The sequence below is a fragment of the Lutra lutra genome, chromosome 7, assembly GCF_902655055.1.
Source record: "Lutra lutra chromosome 7, mLutLut1.2, whole genome shotgun sequence".
Taxonomy (NCBI): domain Eukaryota; kingdom Metazoa; phylum Chordata; class Mammalia; order Carnivora; family Mustelidae; genus Lutra; species Lutra lutra.
In genome coordinates, this window is record NC_062284.1 from 60,831,604 (window position 1) to 60,849,616 (window position 18,013).

General features: G+C 41.2%; 2 protein-coding genes across 9 annotated transcripts in view; one reads left to right on the forward strand and one right to left on the reverse strand.

The window, feature by feature from the left end:
- Positions 1-10,669, reverse strand: part of EXD1 (exonuclease 3'-5' domain containing 1) — a 34,340-nt gene extending 23,671 nt beyond the window's left edge. The window contains exons 1-5 of one of the 8 annotated variants that reach the window (XM_047737510.1): positions 10,430-10,669; positions 9,822-9,920; positions 9,171-9,355; positions 3,576-3,644; positions 271-328 (exon numbers count right to left, since the gene is read on the reverse strand). In XM_047737510.1, coding sequence (XP_047593466.1) covers positions 271-328; positions 3,576-3,644; positions 9,171-9,303 — 260 coding nt within the window. In that variant the 5' untranslated portion in view covers positions 9,304-9,355; positions 9,822-9,920; positions 10,430-10,669. Of the gene's footprint in view, positions 1-270; positions 329-3,575; positions 3,645-9,170; positions 9,356-9,616; positions 9,693-9,821 lie in introns of those variants that run through there. The other 7 variants (XM_047737508.1, XM_047737511.1, XM_047737509.1 and 4 more) reach the window with 7 other exon arrangements.
- A 341-nt stretch (positions 10,670-11,010) lies between these two features.
- CHP1 (calcineurin like EF-hand protein 1) overlaps positions 11,011-18,013 on the forward strand; it is a 46,270-nt gene continuing 39,267 nt past the window's right edge. Inside the window, exon 1 of the mRNA XM_047737515.1 lies at positions 11,011-11,340. Within this exon, the coding sequence (XP_047593471.1) occupies positions 11,274-11,340 (67 nt within the window). The 5' untranslated portion in view covers positions 11,011-11,273. The remainder of the gene's footprint in view (positions 11,341-18,013) is intronic.

The window sequence follows — 18,013 nt, forward strand, 5'->3', positions numbered from 1 at the left end:
CTGATGCTCACACAGATTTTGCCACACATCAATGGTAAAGAAGCTAGACCTCCATTTCATAGAGGACCCACTCATTCACTGCTTTTACACTGATTTGAAGAAATCATCTAAAGATGGAAGAAAATATCCATCTATTTCTTCTCCCTTCTATTACCTCAGACCATTTGAGAAATTGCATAGCTAATGAATTAGAGGTAAGCCTTTCTACCCTAATGTATGCATTTGAGTAAAATCATAATTAAGAAAATTATTCAAATTACTCCACCATACCTGACAGAAGATGCCTTTTCTTTCATCGCACCTTGTTCCACTTCATCCAGCAGTTCCACTGCAAAATAACCAAATGCCTTCCAACAAGAGTTTCCAATCTGAATGTAGTTAACCACTCTCCTCTCTCCCTCTACCACAGTCTGACTAAGTACTACACACACTAACTTGAAATGAAAATGTTAGTCCATAGAGGCCTTCACTGGCCAACAATAAATAGAGCAGAAGAGCCTATCCAAAGTACTGAAGATGCCTAATACTATGTTCCCACAGAGCTTTTCGGGTCTTTCAGCAGGATTAGAAAGATCTCTACATGTTCCAAAGCACCTTGCAGTCAAGCAGATTCATTCTAGAGAGAGATTTTCTTTCCTATTCATTCCCACCATACTGCATTTCCCTTACACCATGCACTGTTTGGGGGTTTCCTCTCAGATCCTTCCGAGATGGGTCTCTTTCACTCTCACAGGCTGGTGCGTTAACAGTTCTGTGACATGAGTTTTGCACAGTGGCAGCACGGTGGCCAATGACATTTATCTGAGGCGCCATTATTGCGAATTGAAACAGTTCAGCGACATGAAAGACAATAAAAGTTAGACTAGAAATCCCCCCCAAATATGAAACATTCCACAGATTCTGAAGCCTAACGGGGACGGGAATGGAGGGCAATATTGTCTATCATTAATTCTAAGATGTACATTTTAAACAGCTCTGTAATCAGACATGATTTACAATAAGTGCACATGACAGTTTACTTGCCAGTTACTTTTCCTTTCTTGCAATGTGAAAAGTAATAGTGTATTTTATAATTAATGGCATTTTAGACTGAATTAAGAATATTTAGGTAGTACTCAGAGAAGATCTACTTGGGGGCCATTATGTTTCAAAACATCTCTTTCCGCTGCACTATCAGGGTGTTGGGTCTGGGGCAGAGAAAGTAAAAGTCACTAAAAATATTCAATTTTTAGTCAATTATTATTTGTCAATTATTATTCTTCATTTTATTTTTTAATTTATTATTGTTTCAAGATTTTATTTAAATTCCAGTTAATATTATTCTTCATTTTAATAATTCTTATTCAAAGTGCTTTTCAGGGAGAGTGAAAAAATTCTCAATCCATGGCTAACTGAACCACAGGGCAAAGAAGGAGAAGGTTGTTCTTCGAACTAAAAATTATGAACAAAGGCCAAGTCTTGAGAATTTAGAAAGAGATGAAATCCATGTCTACAGTTCACCGAGCTAGTTAAACAGTTAGCCTTCTCTGAGGTTAGGGAGATGGTAGTAGTGATTCCTTTGCTTCTCTTTACAAACCCATCCACAGCCTAGCTCTGATCCAGTGCAAAGGCTAATTTTAAAAAGCAATAAGAATTCCACTATGGGAGTGCCAGGTTGGCTTAGTTGGTACAGCATGGGACTCTGGATCTTGGGGCTGTGAGTTCAAGTCCCAGGTCAGACATGGAGATTACTTACTTATTTTTTTTTTAAGGTTTTGTTTGCTTTATTATTTTTTTAAAAGATTTTATTTATTTATTTGACAGAGAGAGATCACAAGTAGATGGAGAGGCAGGCAGAGAGAGAGAGAGAGGGAAGCAGGCTCCCTGCTGAGCAGAGAGCCCAATGCGGGCCTCGATCCCAGGACCCTGAGATCATGACCTGAGCCGAAGGCAGCGGCTTAACCCACTGAGCCACCCAGGCGCCCTGCTTTATTATTTTTTTAAGATTTTATTTCTTTATTTGACAGAAAGAGACAGCCAGAGAGGGAACACAAGCAGGGGGAGTGGGAGGAAGAAGAAGGCTTCCCACCAAGCAGGGAGCCCAATGCAGGGCTAGATCCCAGGACCCCGGGATCATGACCAGAGCCGAAGGCAGATACTCAACAACTGAGCCACCCAGGTGCTTACAAATCTTAAAAAAAAAAAAAAAAAAAAAAAAAAGTAAGAGTCCTACTACTACCACCACCCTCACAGCTACTATGAAAAGGTATTCAAAGGGGTGCCTGGATGGCTCAGTTGGTTGAATGGCTGCCTTCAGCTCAGGTCATGATCCTGGAGTCCCACATCCGGCTCCAGCACTACCCACCCCATGAGGCTCCCTACTCAGCAAGGAGTCTGCACTTCTCCCTCTGACCTTCCCCCCTCATGCTTTCTCTCTCAAATAAATAAAATCTTAAAAAAAAAAAAGAAAAAGAAAAAGAAAAGGTGTTCAAGGGACAAAGAGTGTTTACAGTAGCATACTCTGTGAGAAAGAACCCTTAGATAGCTGTCTGGAACTGTCTGCCTTGAAATAAGTCTGGATTGGCAGTCATTAGTTTGGTGAGAGTTTCATCACTCTGTCAATTTTACTTCTCTCATAAAATAATCTTTCAAGTAGCAGTGGTTTCTGGTCTACAAGGGTCCTTTCCTTTCCTCATATCTGCCCTATTGGTTAAGAAATGAACAGCTGTATAAGGTCCCAGATCTCCCGCTCTCCCCACTCCTCCCGCCAACACTGACCTTTACTCCTCCTTGGAGGGCTTTCTGCCTTTGAGTTCTTGAAAGTAAGAACAGTTCTTGCTGCCCTTTTCATTTATCCTATTTGGCTTGTCTGAAGCACACTGACCAGAAGAGCTTCCATATCTACTCTTTCTGGCAAACAGTTGGACCTACTTCTGCTAAGTGGCTTTTGCTGGCCAAAATGAAGAACAGAGCTGCATCTTGCAATTCCAAAATCCAAAAATCTCTGAGAACTAAAAATCGTCTGGACCTCTTTTGGCAACAAAACCCAACTGACATCTATTTATAGTCTTATTTTATTTCATTTAGAGTTATTATCCTCACATTTCCCTGTAGAAATGTGTTTTATTACAGTGTTTCCCAGACCTGTTTAAGATGTTCTATAATATAAAGAGTAGATACTGTGTTACATTTCCTAAAAATCTGGATTTCTGAATTCTGACATTTGGCCCCCAGGGTTCAGATAAGGGACTGCGAATGTACTGTGACTCCATAGTGTTAAAATCAGTTGCTAAGCAAGACCACTCCTTGCTGTTCAGATTCCTAACTGCCCACTGGCTGACTCTTTAGTAGTGAGCACCAGCAGTCCTCACACAGTAAAACCAAGATGATTAAAATTCCCTACCACCATTCTGCTCATAGTACCCATCAAAAAAGTAAGATAAAGGTCAATTCTCAAATACCCAGTCTAAGAGTTCCTAAGAGCAATATTAAAGGCAATACAACATATTTTTGCAAATACTGGAATGAGGCAGAGGAGTGAGTTTACTACTACTACAAATCCCAATACGCACATTCAGGGAACATGCAGCTCTCACCGTTCAGAATCTCATGCCCAAAAAACATCTTCACTCCTGGAACACTTCGACCAGTCTCCACATTCTTCACTGTTATAGAAAATGATTCATTCAGTTAATAAAAAATAGTATTTCCCCCAAATTATAAGAAAATATGCATCTCAAAAGTGCCATATCTGGGGGTGTAGGGGGGGCTCAGTCGGTTAAGTGTCCGACTCTTGGTTTCTGCTCAGATCATGATCCTAGGGTCCTGGGATCAAGCCCTGTGTTGGGCTCTGCACTCAGTACAGAGTCTGCTTGATGATTCTTTCTCTTTCTCTCTCCTCTGGCTCTTGCTCCACTCACTGACTCTCTCTCTCTAAAATAAAGAAATCTTTTTTTAGGAAGTGCCATATCTGAGTTTTATAAAAATTCTCAAATTATTTTCCCCGAGAAATGAGGAGTTAATAATTATTACAAAGCTATAGCCTTGAAACAAGTAGGATAAAGAACAGAGGGAACCCGAGAATGGTCCAAGAGGAATTAAAAGGGCAGGAGTAGTATGGTGAACTTAAACTTCTCCCAAGACTATTCTAAGGCCCTGAGGCTCAGGACTGTTTATTTATTATATTTCTATTGATTTTTATCCCACCTAATTCCAGATAAAATTTTAAGGCAGCTGACTACTTCTAAATTCCACACCCTGTTTTATGCCATGCTACATGCTCAAAAATACTGTGAAGGACAATAATCCAAATCCTGGCCCCAATATAGGGCTCTTCTGTGAGTAGGTAAGAGAGTTAGGAGAAGTTTAGATGTCGTATCTACAATATAATGTCATTGCTCTAAGTATAAGTGCTCCCAGCGGCTGCATATTTCCATATTGCTCAGCGATCCAAAATAATTTTCACTCTAACTGTTCCACTGAATATATTCTTACTAAGGTCAAAACTCAGGGATACCTTGGTGACTCAGCTAGTTAAGCGGCTGCCTTCGGCTTAGGTCATGATCCCAGCATCCTGGGATCGAGTCCCACATCAGGCTCCTTGCTTGGCAGGGAGCCTGCTTCTCCCTCTGCCTCTGCCTGACATTCTTTCTGCCTGTGCTTGTTCTCTCTCTCTCTGACAAATAAATAAATAAATAAAATCTTTAATAAAAAATCACAACTGCCTATTTTTCTTTCTTTTTTTTCTTTTTAATGATTTTATTTATTTATTTGACAGAGGGAAAGCGAGAGAGTGTGCGTACAAGCAGGGGGAGCAGCAGGCAGAGGGAGAAATAGGCTCCACACTGAGGAGGGAACCCAATGTGGGATTCGATCCCAGAACCCTGGGATCATGACCTGAGCTGAAGGTAGATGCTTAACCAACTAAGCTACCCAGCAACCCCCCCCACAACTGCCTATTATAAGTTATAGTCTTATCACCCTTGGCTCCCATGTATCCTTTGACAGTACTGTTCTTTCTTTTCTTCTTTGGCTCATAGGATACTTCAAGTTTAGTTCTTTTCCTACTAATTTCCTAGAGCTACCAAACTGAGCACTGAGCACCTCAGAAAGGTTGAATAACTTGGTCAGGGTCACACTGCTAATTAAAGACAGAGTCAAGATTCAAACCCAGGCCTGGGGTATTTAATAGGCAACTCTGAACAATGTTATACTGTCTCCCTCATTTGCTCCTTCCCATCTCTCTCTTTTTTTTTTTTTTAAGAATTTATTTATTTATTTGACAGAGAGAAATCACAAGTAGGCAGAGAGGCAGGCAGAGAGAGGAGGGAAGCAGGCTCCCCGCTGAGCAGAGAGCCCGATGTGGGGCTCGATCCCAGGACCCTGAGATCATGACCTGAGCCGAAGGCAGAGGCTTTAACCCACTGAGCCACCCAGGCGCCCCTCCTTCCCATCTCTTCAACTGTCTCCACCAGCTCTGACATCCTGACCTCCCCTATTTCTTTTTTTTTTTAATATAAGTAATACCAACACCCAATATGGGGCTCAAACTCAAGACCCTGAGATCAAGAGTCACATGTTCTTTGGACTGAGCCAATCAGGACCCCCAACATCCGGATTATTTCTCTTAGCTCCACCCATATTTCCAAATGACTAATACCAGACTTACTGTAAGATCCTCAAACTGAAATCATTATCTTCTCCCAGTAACCAACGAACTTCCTCTTCCCATTTCTATCAATTAATAACAGTACTATATGCCTATCTTCTTCTGAGTCATAATCTTCTGAGTCATAAATGTAGTAATGATTTTTCATTGCTATGTATTTATTTAAGAGCATGTGTGTGGGGCTGGGGAGAGGCAGAGGGAGAGAAAAAGAATATTAAGCAGACTCCATGCTCAGTGTAGAACCCAACTCAGGGCTTAATCTTATGATTGACTGGAGCCAAAATTAAAAGTTGGATGCTTAACTGACTGGCCACCCAGGCACACTTCTGTTGCTCTTTAATTATCTAATTGATTACTAGGTTACTTATCTTACTTCTTATGTATTTCTAAAGTCTGTCTTCTCTTTTTCCATTCCTTGCTGAGCCTTAGTTCTGACCTGCTTCCCTGATTGTCAAAATAGTTCTATCTATGCTCTTTGCCTCTAGTTTCTCCCTACTTCAGTCCTTCCTTCACATTGCTGTCATAGTCAAAATCCTCCCTGCTTTGTTCAAATAGTACATAAAATTAGTAAACAAGTGTAAAGAAATATGTTCAACTTCTTTAGGAATATTTTTTAAGCACACCAAGATGAAATATCACTTTTTATCTATAAAACTAGCAAAATTTTAGGAAAGATACACATCAGCATTAAAAACAACAACAACAACAATGTTAGGGGCATCTGGATGGCTCAATTGGTTAAATGTCTGCCCTCAGCTCAGGTCATGATCTCAGGGTCCTGGGATAGAGCTCCACCTTAGCTCTGCAGTGAGCATGGAGCCTGCTTAAGATTCTCTTTCCCTCTGCTCCTCCCCCACCCTCTCACCCCACTCACATGCACTTTCTCTCCCTAAAAAAAAAGAAAAAAATTAAAAACATAAAAAGTTTAGACATTAAATGGCATTTCAAGTAACATGAGAAAACGCTTTTTATCATGTTAAGCAAAAAAAAAAAAAGATATACCTAACTTATTATGTCAACTATATAAAATCTATGTAATTAAAGATCAGAGAGAAATATACCAAAATATTGCATTTAGACTGAATGCCTTGTTGAACAAGCATGTGTCATATCTTGATTGTTTTCAACTCAGTGCCATTTATTCAGGCTAGCAACGTGGTGGTTTCTTGGACCGCCACGGCATCTCTTTAAGGGGATTGACTCAGCTGGGGGGAGTACCCTCCTACCCCTCTTTCCTCTTCCTCCTATCTGTAACTTCTACCAGCTGTCACATAATCTTGAAGTTTGAAGGCATGAAGATGGTAGAGCAGAAAGATGGATAATCCTGGATCTCTGCCCGCTCTGGGGCAATTAACAGCAACCCTGGGAGGCCTTCCTTCTTTTATATGAGAATAAACTCCTACTTTGTTTAAGCCATTGGCCATGAATCTGTTTCCAACAGCTAAGCATTGTTCCTAACTAACACAGCATTAAAAATTTCAGGCAACGAGTCTGAAAATTTAGATGCCTCTCATTTAAAAATCTTTCAAATTGTGGGGTGTCTTGGTGGCTCAGTCAGTAAACCAAGCAACTCTTGATCTCATGGTCAAGGTCTCTACTAGGCCTAGAGCCTACTTAAAAAAAAATATTTCAAATTCCTCCTCATTGTTCTCAGAAGTGTCCAAATGCTACAATATATTAAGGCCTTCTGATCAGTCCCATACCTACTTCTCCAGCCTTAAGTCTCACCACACCTCCATAAGGAAATTTACTTAGGTTTTCTGAATGAACCAAGTTTTCATGTCTCTACATTTTTTGTATATGGTGCTACTTCTACATAAAACTATGGTTCTCTCGAAGTGTCTTGGGGCGCCTGGGTGGCTCAGTCATTAAGCGTCTGTCTGCCTTCTGCTTGGGTCATGATCCCAGGGTCCTGGGATTGAGCCCCACCTCAGGCTCCCTGCTCAGCAGGAAGCCTGCTTCTCCCTCTCCCTCTGCTGCTCCCCTGCTTGTGTTCCCTCTATCACTGTGTCCCTCTCTGTCAAATAAATAAATAAAACCTTTAAACAAACAAACAAAAAAATGTAAATTCTTAGGCCCCACCCCAGACCTTTAGAATCAGAAACTCTTGGAAGGTGGCCCAGCAATCTGTGTTTTTTTACAAGTGCCCAGGTAATTCTGATACACAGATAAAGTTTGAGAACCACTGGCTTAAAACACTTTCCACTCTTTTCCCATCCAGTTAAATCTTACCTTTGGGATGCCATCCCCACTATCCTAACCCTACCACTCCCAGATCTAAATTAACTGATACTTTGTATTTTCATAGCATCTCATGCATCTCTCTATCAGAGAGGATATCACACTGCATTATACCTTTCCACTTGTTTATCTGTCTCTTTACCAGACTAAGGTTTTTTTTTTAAGGACAGGGACCATGTTATTCTTACCTGTATCCCTGGTACCTATCACAGTGCCTGTGATACAAAACTACCAACAAATGATTACTGAATGAATTACTATTTCAAAAGTCTGATATAGTCCCACCCTGGTCCACAAAGGTCTATTTTAACTTATAACATGGCTTAACAATAACACTAATCTCTTAAATGCCATTTATATGTTTCAATTATGAACCTGAAATTTATGCCAGGTAAACAACTACCCTAGCAAGTCAATATTCTAGCTGAATCCAATATATATTGGATCTCAAAGGTGAACACATGTAGGAACTAGGAAGGTGGTACACCCAAGGAAGCATGGAAATTCTGAGCTCCTTCCCACAGACCTTGACTTAGGGATCTCTTCCACATGGCTGTTCCTGAGTTGTGGCCCTTATAATGAACAGAACTGAAGCTGGGAGGTACAGAGTCTACCTTGAGACCGTGAGAATAATACATTATTCCTGAAGTGGCAAAAACCACAAGACACCTGGTCCCTCCTGGCATCTTTGAGCCACTACCCTAGCAACCTACCTCTGGACTTCCTTTTGCATGACAAAAATTAACACCTAGCTGTCTTTGTGAATTTGTCTGTTGAAGCCAAAAGTAATTCTATCCAGTAGAGCAGTTATTTTTAACTCCCCAATATGCATATAGTAAGAAATTTAAAAGAAGCACCCAATGAAAAACAATCTATACAATAAAAATTTCCACTATGTCAAAAGTATAAAAATGGGGACAAGGGGTGCCTGGGTGGCTCAGTCGTTAAGCATCTGCCTTTGGCTCTGGTCATGATCTGGGGGCCCTGGAATCAAGTCCTGCAGAGGGAAGCCTGCTTCTCTTTTCCCATTCCCCCTGCTTGCATTCCCTCTCTTGCTGTCTCTCTGTCAAATAAATAATCTTTAAAAAAAAAAAAAAGTGGGACAAGCCCGCAGATGCAGCTAGGTTTACCGTTAGAGAAAATAACATTCTAATCTTTCTCTTAACTCTTCCCTAGAATAGGAATGTCTCCCTCTCAGTTGCTAATGAAGCCCCTAGAGTCCTCACCCAAACTTAACTATTAATTTCTTAAGGGCAGAAAATAATGACAAATAAAATGAGACCTTTCTTCAGGACAACAATCTTGTTAGGATCCACATGCTGGAGAACTCCCTCAAATACGCCAGAAACCAAAGTGAGTTTCACCCTTCTCCACAAAATCTGATTGAGGAAATGGTAGTCACTGCTGGGATCCATGCTATTCGATTCCAAAAGCAGTCTTCAAATATCTTCTTTAAGTATCCAAACACTTGAAAATAAAAGAGATCTAGGATTTAAAAAATATTTTAGGGGAATGAGGTTCTTTTCCCTTTCCCCACACTTGGAAGGGACAAGAAAAAGAAAAATATGAGAGTAATTCAGTTTTGCACATCTTTTTAGATCAATTATGAGAAAAGGACTATTCCAAGCATCACTTCTATTTTGTACATGGGAAACAAAGCTGTAAAACTTCAGGCACTGTAGGTTTGACTTCTTTGTCTTTAGAATGGGGCAATACTACCATGCATACCTTAGTTAAATGGAACAAGCAAAACATTTTAGATGCTTTTAAATAGCACATACATGTATCTTTTTATCACCAACCAAAAGAAGAAGAAGAAGAAGAAGAAAGAAAGGAAGAAAGAAAAGAAAAGAAAAGAAAAGAAAAGAAAGAAACTGAAAGAACAAATGAAAGAAAACCGATGCTGGCAAAATGTCTGCCATAAGCTGCTCACCCAGAAATATCTAGGATTTAAATTATTCTGGCCTCTTCTACATTAGTAATACATCCAGAATTTGACACTGTTACCAACCAAAGCATAAGTGACCTAGAACTATCACAATTTATGCATGATCAATCAGGCTGCCATGTCAGTGAAGGGAAACAACACTGGATCAGACGAGGGCAGGTTGATCATGAAAAGGACTCAGTGAGACTAAACCTTGGCCTTATGCTAAATCGTCAAACCCTTAGGTAAAGCTTAAAAGTAGTTTAGGTACTAAATAACAGTGTTTAGAGTTTGGTTCTTCCCTATCTCAAACCAGTTATGCAACACTCAGAGAGTGGGGAGGCGGTGAAAAGGCGCTGAAGCCAGAGGAAAAGAACTGGTTCACGGAGATAGCTAAATTAGTTAACGGGTGGCTTAAACATTTTCAAGAAAACAAAAATATCATAAAAATAAAATGCAAGATTCCTAATTTTTAAGACAAAATAAGAAACTCCAAATAAACGGCGGGCCATACGCTAGGAATTCAATCTCGTCCACCGTTAGGTTATTTTTTCCCCGAAGGAAGTTTGGGAAATCCTGTCCCAATTTCAGCCAAATGAAGCTCGACTTCCTACAGCTTCAGCCTTGAACTAAAAAAGGAGGTACTGCTGCGAAGGAAGAACTCTCGGGGAGTTCCAAGCTGGCGTTGGCGGTTATCAAAGGACAGAGAGGAGAAAAACAGGAGAAAAGTACACGGGACTGAAAACCCACACCGAAGAGCGGACGCCAGCCAGGCGGACCAGAGGTCCCGGCTGTTTCCCAAGGAGCCAATCGGCGCGCTGCCCGGAGGCTGGCTGCCGAGCGCCCCCAGCGGCCGGGAGGAGGAAGAACCTCCAGAAAAAGGAGGAGGTGGAACTCCCAGCATGCAGTTCCCGAGAGACACACCCTAGCGTTGCCCCAGGAGACGTTTGGTCTATTTTTATAGTTTCTCTCTGCAATCCCTGCCACCTGTGGGTGGGATTTCCACTTTTAGAGTTCTGTAAAAAACAGATGGGCTATGCTGCCTGCCTCAGGCTAGCTCGCTGTAAAGCAGTGGGTCGATGGCGTTTCCCTTTTAATTGCGGTCGGTGGAGCCAGAGTGGCATTGCCCTTTTAAGGCCGGTGGCATCATGCTTCCGGGGGCGTGGTCCGTCCTTAGGAATACCCGGCCCTGCGCTGGGCTGATTCATTCGGGGGCTGGAGCTGCAAGCGCCGACGTCGGCTCCTGCGCCGGGAGCAGCCTCGCTCGTCATTGGCTGGTTCTCGGGGACCGCCCCCCCTTGCCACCCCTGGGTTTCCTCTCGGGTCCGCAGTAGAAACACTGCCCTCACGGTTCCTGACCCCTGGGTCTTTCTCCCTTCCCTCCCTCCCTCACTCCCTCCCGCCACCGCCGCCGTCGTTTCAGACGCCCCTGCTCCCGAAGGAGCTCCTGGTTCGGTGATGGGGTCTCGGGCTTCCACGTTACTGCGGGACGAAGAGCTCGAGGAGATCAAGAAGGAGACTGGCTGTGAGTTCGGGTAGGGGGTGGGAAAGCGGCCGGGCCCCTGTGAGTGGCCTCAGAACCGACGGCTGCTTGTCGTTGAGGTCCGTTGTTGGGGTGCTCGGAGGTTGCCCGGTACTGAGCAGCCTCCAGCGCTGGAGCTTCGTGGAGGAGGGCTGGAGAACCTGTTCGTAGAAGCTGGGCTCTGGCCCCTGTGGGGCTGTCCTTCCCCTCAAAGGCAGGAGTCGTGATCACCCTTAGAGCACAGGCATCGCTCTTTTTTCTTACCCCTGGTCATGAAAGGCCCCGAACTCCTTTCTTTTATCTTTTCTCTCGCCAACCTCGAATTCAGGAGCTCTGGATGGATCCTGTAGAAAACACAATCCGTTCCTATGACGTTTCTGGGCAAGCACTTAAAGTCACTGTCAACTGTGGGAAATCACAAATAAATTCTTTCCGCAACTGTAAAGATGAATCCAGAAAGCAAGATCCTATAGTAAGGCTTTGGAAGACGTGACCTGGTGACAGCAGACCTTTAAACAATGAGGGGTCTGAGAGTATGAGATTTCATTCTGAACCTATGGAGAAAAAAGCACGGATACTGTGACCACCAGTTTTTTACTTAGACTGAGGATGCTTACTGTCCTAATTTCAGATATATTGATTTCTACTATGCTGGTGTACTTTATGCAGTCGCTGTGGAAATTGGATGTGCTCCAAAATCTCAGTGCGAGTTTGTACTAGGCACTGATGTTTTTTGTAGTCCAGTCTCTTCCTCATTAAACCGAACATAGGGGAAACGGCTTGGGGAATTCAGAAGCTCTGTGTAACATAATCACACAATTTTGTACAGCCCTTGATAATGCATACACTATTTTTTCAGCAATCCATTATGACTCTTGTATTTTACGTAAGTTATGTAACTGTCTGAGCTCTGTCTCTTCATGATAACCTGTCTTTAATGATGAGATGACCAGTAATTCAGTGGTCCATATGCAGGTAATATTGAAAGGTGCTGAGGGAACTACATAATTTCACAGACAGTGGTGGCCTGAGAGAAACGGAATGCTGTCCTGTGCTTTTGACAGATTTAGCTTTTAAAATCTTCAGTGTGGAAGGGATGTTATCTAGCCCCCACCCTTGGCAGATTGGTTTACTGCTTTTAGCATTCCCTAACAGATGGCCCATAGCCTCTCCATAAATACTTTTAGGAGTGATAAGCACACCACCTACTGATTTTGGATGAAAGACAAAGTAGTTAGCTGGTTATAATGTATAGTACTTGTTTGGCTACTTGACCTTATGGTCATTTGATGACTCATTTTGACTCTTTAAGAGTAGAAATAAAGGCAGTTGGGAGTCAGCAATCATTTTATTAAATTTTGTGGTCATGACCTCTGACCACACTTGTAAATATAAGAACTGCTTTAGGTCTAAGGTGACACCAGAGTTAAAGCATTCATACTTAAAATAGAAAGTCAAATCATGAAGTGCAAGCCACAGTGAGGATGAGAAAAAGGTATTTTTGCCTCAAGATGAGGGAGCACTAATCCCATTTGGGCATATTTACATTTGACAAAATGGAAAGACCCTGGACTCTATAGGACTGGAGTTATTTTACTGCGTGGCTTGTGGAGGAACAGAAGTACATACTCCTGGAAGAGCCGTTTCCCTAGTTGCCAAAAAGTGAATCAAACCTTGAAGGAGATTCTCAACCACAACCAATACAAACGGATGTTAAGCCAGAAAGCCTAATGAACAAGTAGTTACAAGTAGAATTTTTGCATTATCTGTATGCTAGGCACTCAAAGCAGATGGTGACAAAAGATGCCCATAGGAGTTAGGATTAGCATTACGACATAAGGTAGCTGAAATTGTGTGCCATGCACCTTCAGACTCAGGGGAGACTAGGTCTGTGGGCTGGTCTTGGAGAGAGCCGGAGTTGGGCCCTGATCCAGGAATGAATGAATTAGATTTAGATAAATTAATTTAGGACATTTTGGGTGGCTTCCACGAGCATTCTACTCCAGTCTGCTACATAGCCATCCCTTTATCCTGTTAGTGTCCATCACCAGAGTTGATTTTTAAAGTAGTAATTTTTTTTTAAAGATTTTATTTATTTATTTGACAGAGAGAGATCACAAGTAGATGGAGAGGCAGGCAGAGAGAGAGAGAGAGAGAGAGAGAGAGAAGCAGGCTCCCTGCTGAGCAGAGAGCCCGATGCGGGACTCGATCCCAGGACCCCGAGATCATGACCTGAGCCGAAGGCAGCAGCTTAACCCACTGAGCCACTCAGGCGCCCCTAAAGTAGTAATTTTAACATGATATAAAAGGTTTAGAAGACTAAAAACAGATACCCGAGGGGGAGGTGGAGAAGTGGGATTTGTCCAGTTTTCATCTGCTTCTTGTTCCATTAAGAGTTTAGGGAACTATCAGGGGTGCCTGGGTGGCTCACATGGTTGGCCATATGCCTTGGGCTTAGGTCATGATCTCCAGATCCTGGGATGGAGCCCCATGTCGGGCTCCCGGCTCAGTGGGGAGTCTGCTTCTCCCTCTCCCTCTGCCTCTTCTCCAGCTCATGCTTTCCCTGTATCTCTCTGTATCAAATGAATAAATAAAATCTTAAAAAAAAAAGTTTAGGGAACTATCAATCAGAAACACTTCAAGTTAAGAACAAGTAATATGTCTTACTACTCCCTTTGGCCGTGAGAAAATGTAGCATAATTGAGGAAAACTGACTTTATATTCAATATGAAAGCTTTGCATTGGAATTGATTATGTTTAAACATATTTTCTGTAAGTCTAAATTGAGTAGAATTCCTGCATGACTGGCTTAGCCAGTATTTGAAATGTGATCTCTCAAGTGTTTGGCAAACTAATTCTAGGTAAGAATTACCTGTAAGCCTCAGTTTTGTCATCTGTAAATGGGAATAATAATATTACCTACTTCATAGGATTCTTAAGAGGATTAAATGAGATAAATTATATAATCTACTTAGAATAGTGCCTGATATGTAAGTATCAGGTAAGTATCAGCTATTATTTTGAACCATAGATAAGAGTCATCTAATTGGGAAAATATTTGTATGAACTAGTTATAAAACTATGTCTAGGGCTATATAAATGGAGAAGTGACAGCATTTTATGCTTTTCGTATTTTCAGGGAGCATTGGACTAGAAATCAAGTTGTTTCCCCAATTGTACAGAAATAAAACTTTTAAGGGAATCAACATCTTAATGTTTATAACAGTTTTAAAAAATTGTCTAAAGAAAATTAATACATTTTTCATTGAAAAAAAAATTTTTTGAGAGAGAGATTGGCAGTGTGGGCCAGGGAGGGGCAGATGGAGAGAGAGAGAGAATCTTGAGTCAGCTCCATGCGCAGCTCAGAGCCCAATGCAGGGCTCGATCTCACAACCCTGGGATCATGACCTGAGCTGAGGATCAAGAGTCCAGTGCTTTACCACCTGAGGCACCCAGGCATCCCTTAAAACATTTTGTGTTGGCAAAAAACATTTGCTATATTGTCTTTGTCCCATTACCTTCTTTCACACATCAGCTTTTCATATATTAAATCCCAGCTGAATAAAAGTTACCATTGGGGGAAATCACAACGGTCTTGGGAGTTTCTGTAATCTCCACTCTTAGTTCACTTAACTGTAGCAGTAAACTGGCTGTGAATTACTTAAAACCATTTTTTTAAAAATAGTCATTTAATCTGTGAGAAACAATTCAAACCAGTGGAGTAATAATAAATGCCCATTAATTTAATTTAATTATTATTTTTTACATCCATTTACTTTTAGTCTTTAGTTCCGGTATGTGTCATGTGGTATGGGGCTGGTATTAAACAGCTTTAGGAAGTAAGTTTTACAGGCTGGTGAGGTTTTGTTTGAGAAGGTATAGTGATGATAGAATAGTGGGGTTTTTTTCTGTGGTTTCAACAAAGAATACAAGCCTGGCAAAGGCAATTGCTTGAGAATAAAATATCTCAAAATGCAAAAACCCTAAATAAATAAAATCTTTAAAAAAAAAAATGCGGGGCGCCTGGGTGGCTCAGTGGGTTAAGCCGCTGCCTTCGGCTCAGGTCATGATCTCAGGGTCCTGGGATCGAGTCCCGCATCAGGCTCTCTGCTCAGCAGGGAGCCTGCTTCCCTCTTTCTCTCTCTCTCTCTCTGCCTGCCTCCGTCTACTTGTGATCTCTCTCTGTCAAATAAATAAATAAAATCTTAAAAAAAAAAATGCAAGAACTCCTTCACCTGCCAAGCCATGTTGCCATGTTGCTATCTTCTGGCATAGGAAATCACATATAACTAACACCTTTAGCTGTTTTGGGGTTAAGGGATTTTGTAAAGCTATGTACTTTTCCTCCCAACTTTCTATGAAAGATTTAAAATGCACAAAAAAGTTAAACTAGTGTAATATCCATATACTTTTCACCTCAATTCAGCAGTTAACATCTTGCTTTATCTACATATAGATAAATATATATAGCTTTAGCTGTGTATTTGCCTTATCTATTTATATGTATAAATCTATTTATCTTTTGGTGAACCATTTAAAAGGCAGGTGACAGAACACTTCGCCTCTAAGTATTTCTGCATGTATCTCCTGAGAATAGGGGTTTTGATTTCCCTACTTAACCTCAGTACTATATTACACCTAAGAAAATTGACAGTAATTTAAAAATATTATCTACCATTTAGTCCATATTCAAATCTCCCCAATTAGAACAAGGTGGTTTGTTGTTGTTACTTTTATATCTTTTAAGTCTCTTTTGATCTATAGGTTCCCTTAGAGAGTAGGCCAGCTCTTGAAGCCCTCTGTCAGGGGAAACAAAGTGTTGAAGTATGGAATGGTTGGGATTCAGGCTTCAACTTCTCAATCTTTTATCTGGAGTTACCTTTGGTTGTACTAGTATGCTTTACCTAGGTTATCAGTCTGTTCTGTGTTAAGATTTAAGATAACGGTAAGGGAAAAATAACTTTTCTCTTACTCCCTTTTCATTTTATTCTTCCCTTTGTCATTCCTACCTAGTCATTGGTACTTCTCTGAAATGCCTTTGTCCTCTGAGCATGAGGCCTCATGATAGAGAGTTCTGTAGTCAGATTGGCAGAGTCTTTCAAGTAATCTTCCAACAGTATAAAATAATTATTTGCCCATTAGTGGAGAAAAATATAGCTTCATTCAAGACTTGATTGACCATGTCCATACCCTTTTCGGAGAGGTCAACTCCAGAGACTTGCTTTCGGTTACCAAGAATTGGTGCAGGTTTGGGGCACCAGTCCTGTTAGCCTAGTGCCTTCTGGTGAGACTAGTTTACTGGAAACCTTCCAGCCTTCTCTTGTGGCAGTTCCAATATCTTTCTGCACCTTGAAGTTGCTGTGAGCTCTGCACCTTGGAGATTGCTTTATATTCTCTGTCATGGTGGATTTGGCACCTAAATTGAAGCTTGCTTTCCTCCTCCTCCTCCTCTTTCTCCTCTTTCTTCTTAATAAACATTAGTTCTGGGGATGCCTGGGTGGCTTAGTTGATTAAGTGGCTGCCCTCAGCTCAGGTCATTATCCCAGGGTCTTGGGATCAAGTTCCACCTTGGGCTCAGCAGGGAAGTCTGCGTCTCCCTCTCCATCTGCCTCTGCTCATCTTTTCTCTCATTCTCCCTCTCTCTCTCTCAAAATAAATAAATAAATAAAATCTAAAAAAAAAAAAAGAATAAATTCTGAAGTTTAGGACATAGATTGAGATTTAACCATATCGAGTTATATTAAAAGTTGACATTTGGTTGTACATTTCTCTATGATTTCCATATAGTCCCCTTCTGCCTGGAAGATAGCAGGTTTATGGTTCATGAAAATTTGTGAAGCATTCCATGTGTTTTTGTTTTTGTTTTTGTTTTTAAGATTTATTTATTTATTTATTTATTTGAGAGACAGAGAGGAAGTGTGCATGAGCATCGGGGCCGGGTGTGCAGAGGGAGAGAATCTTCAAGCAGATGCCCCGCCCCCCACTTTAGAGTCTGATGTTGGGCTCTGTCCCATAACCCATGAGTTGATGACCTGAGCTGAAACCAGAAGACTCTTAATGGAGGAGCCACCCAAGTGCCCCAAGCATTCCATATTTTTAAGGATATCAGGCATAAGCTGATCTTTTTTCTGAAATATGGGATGTAATACCATACCAGTACTTGGTAAGGGACTTTTTAGAATCATACTTTAAGATGTTCTTTGAGATAATCTAGATTAGAAAGATGTCGGATGGCTCATTTGTTAGTTGAAGGGGGTTGGACTAGACGACAACATTCCTGCCAGTTTCAAAATTGTATCAGTAGCTATACATACATACACATATATAGAATTTCTAGAAGGATTCACAAAAAAACTGGTAATAGTGTTTGCTTCTGGCAAGGGAAACTGGGGAACTTGGTTGTTAGGGAGACTTTTCATTGTATACGCTTTTGTACTATCTGTGTTTTTACAATGTGTGTGGATTCTTTTCTCAAATTGCAAAAAAGGGGCGCCTGGCTGTCTTAGTCCAGAGAGCATGCAACTCTTGCAGGGTTGTGAATTTGAGTCCCATGTTGGGTGTAGAGATTAGTTAAAAATAAAATATTTTAAAAAAACAACCTAGTATAAAAAGAAATATAATTTAATGTTTTCCTGTTAAAAGGAAAGTAATCTGAAGTATGTAATAGTCTAGGTAC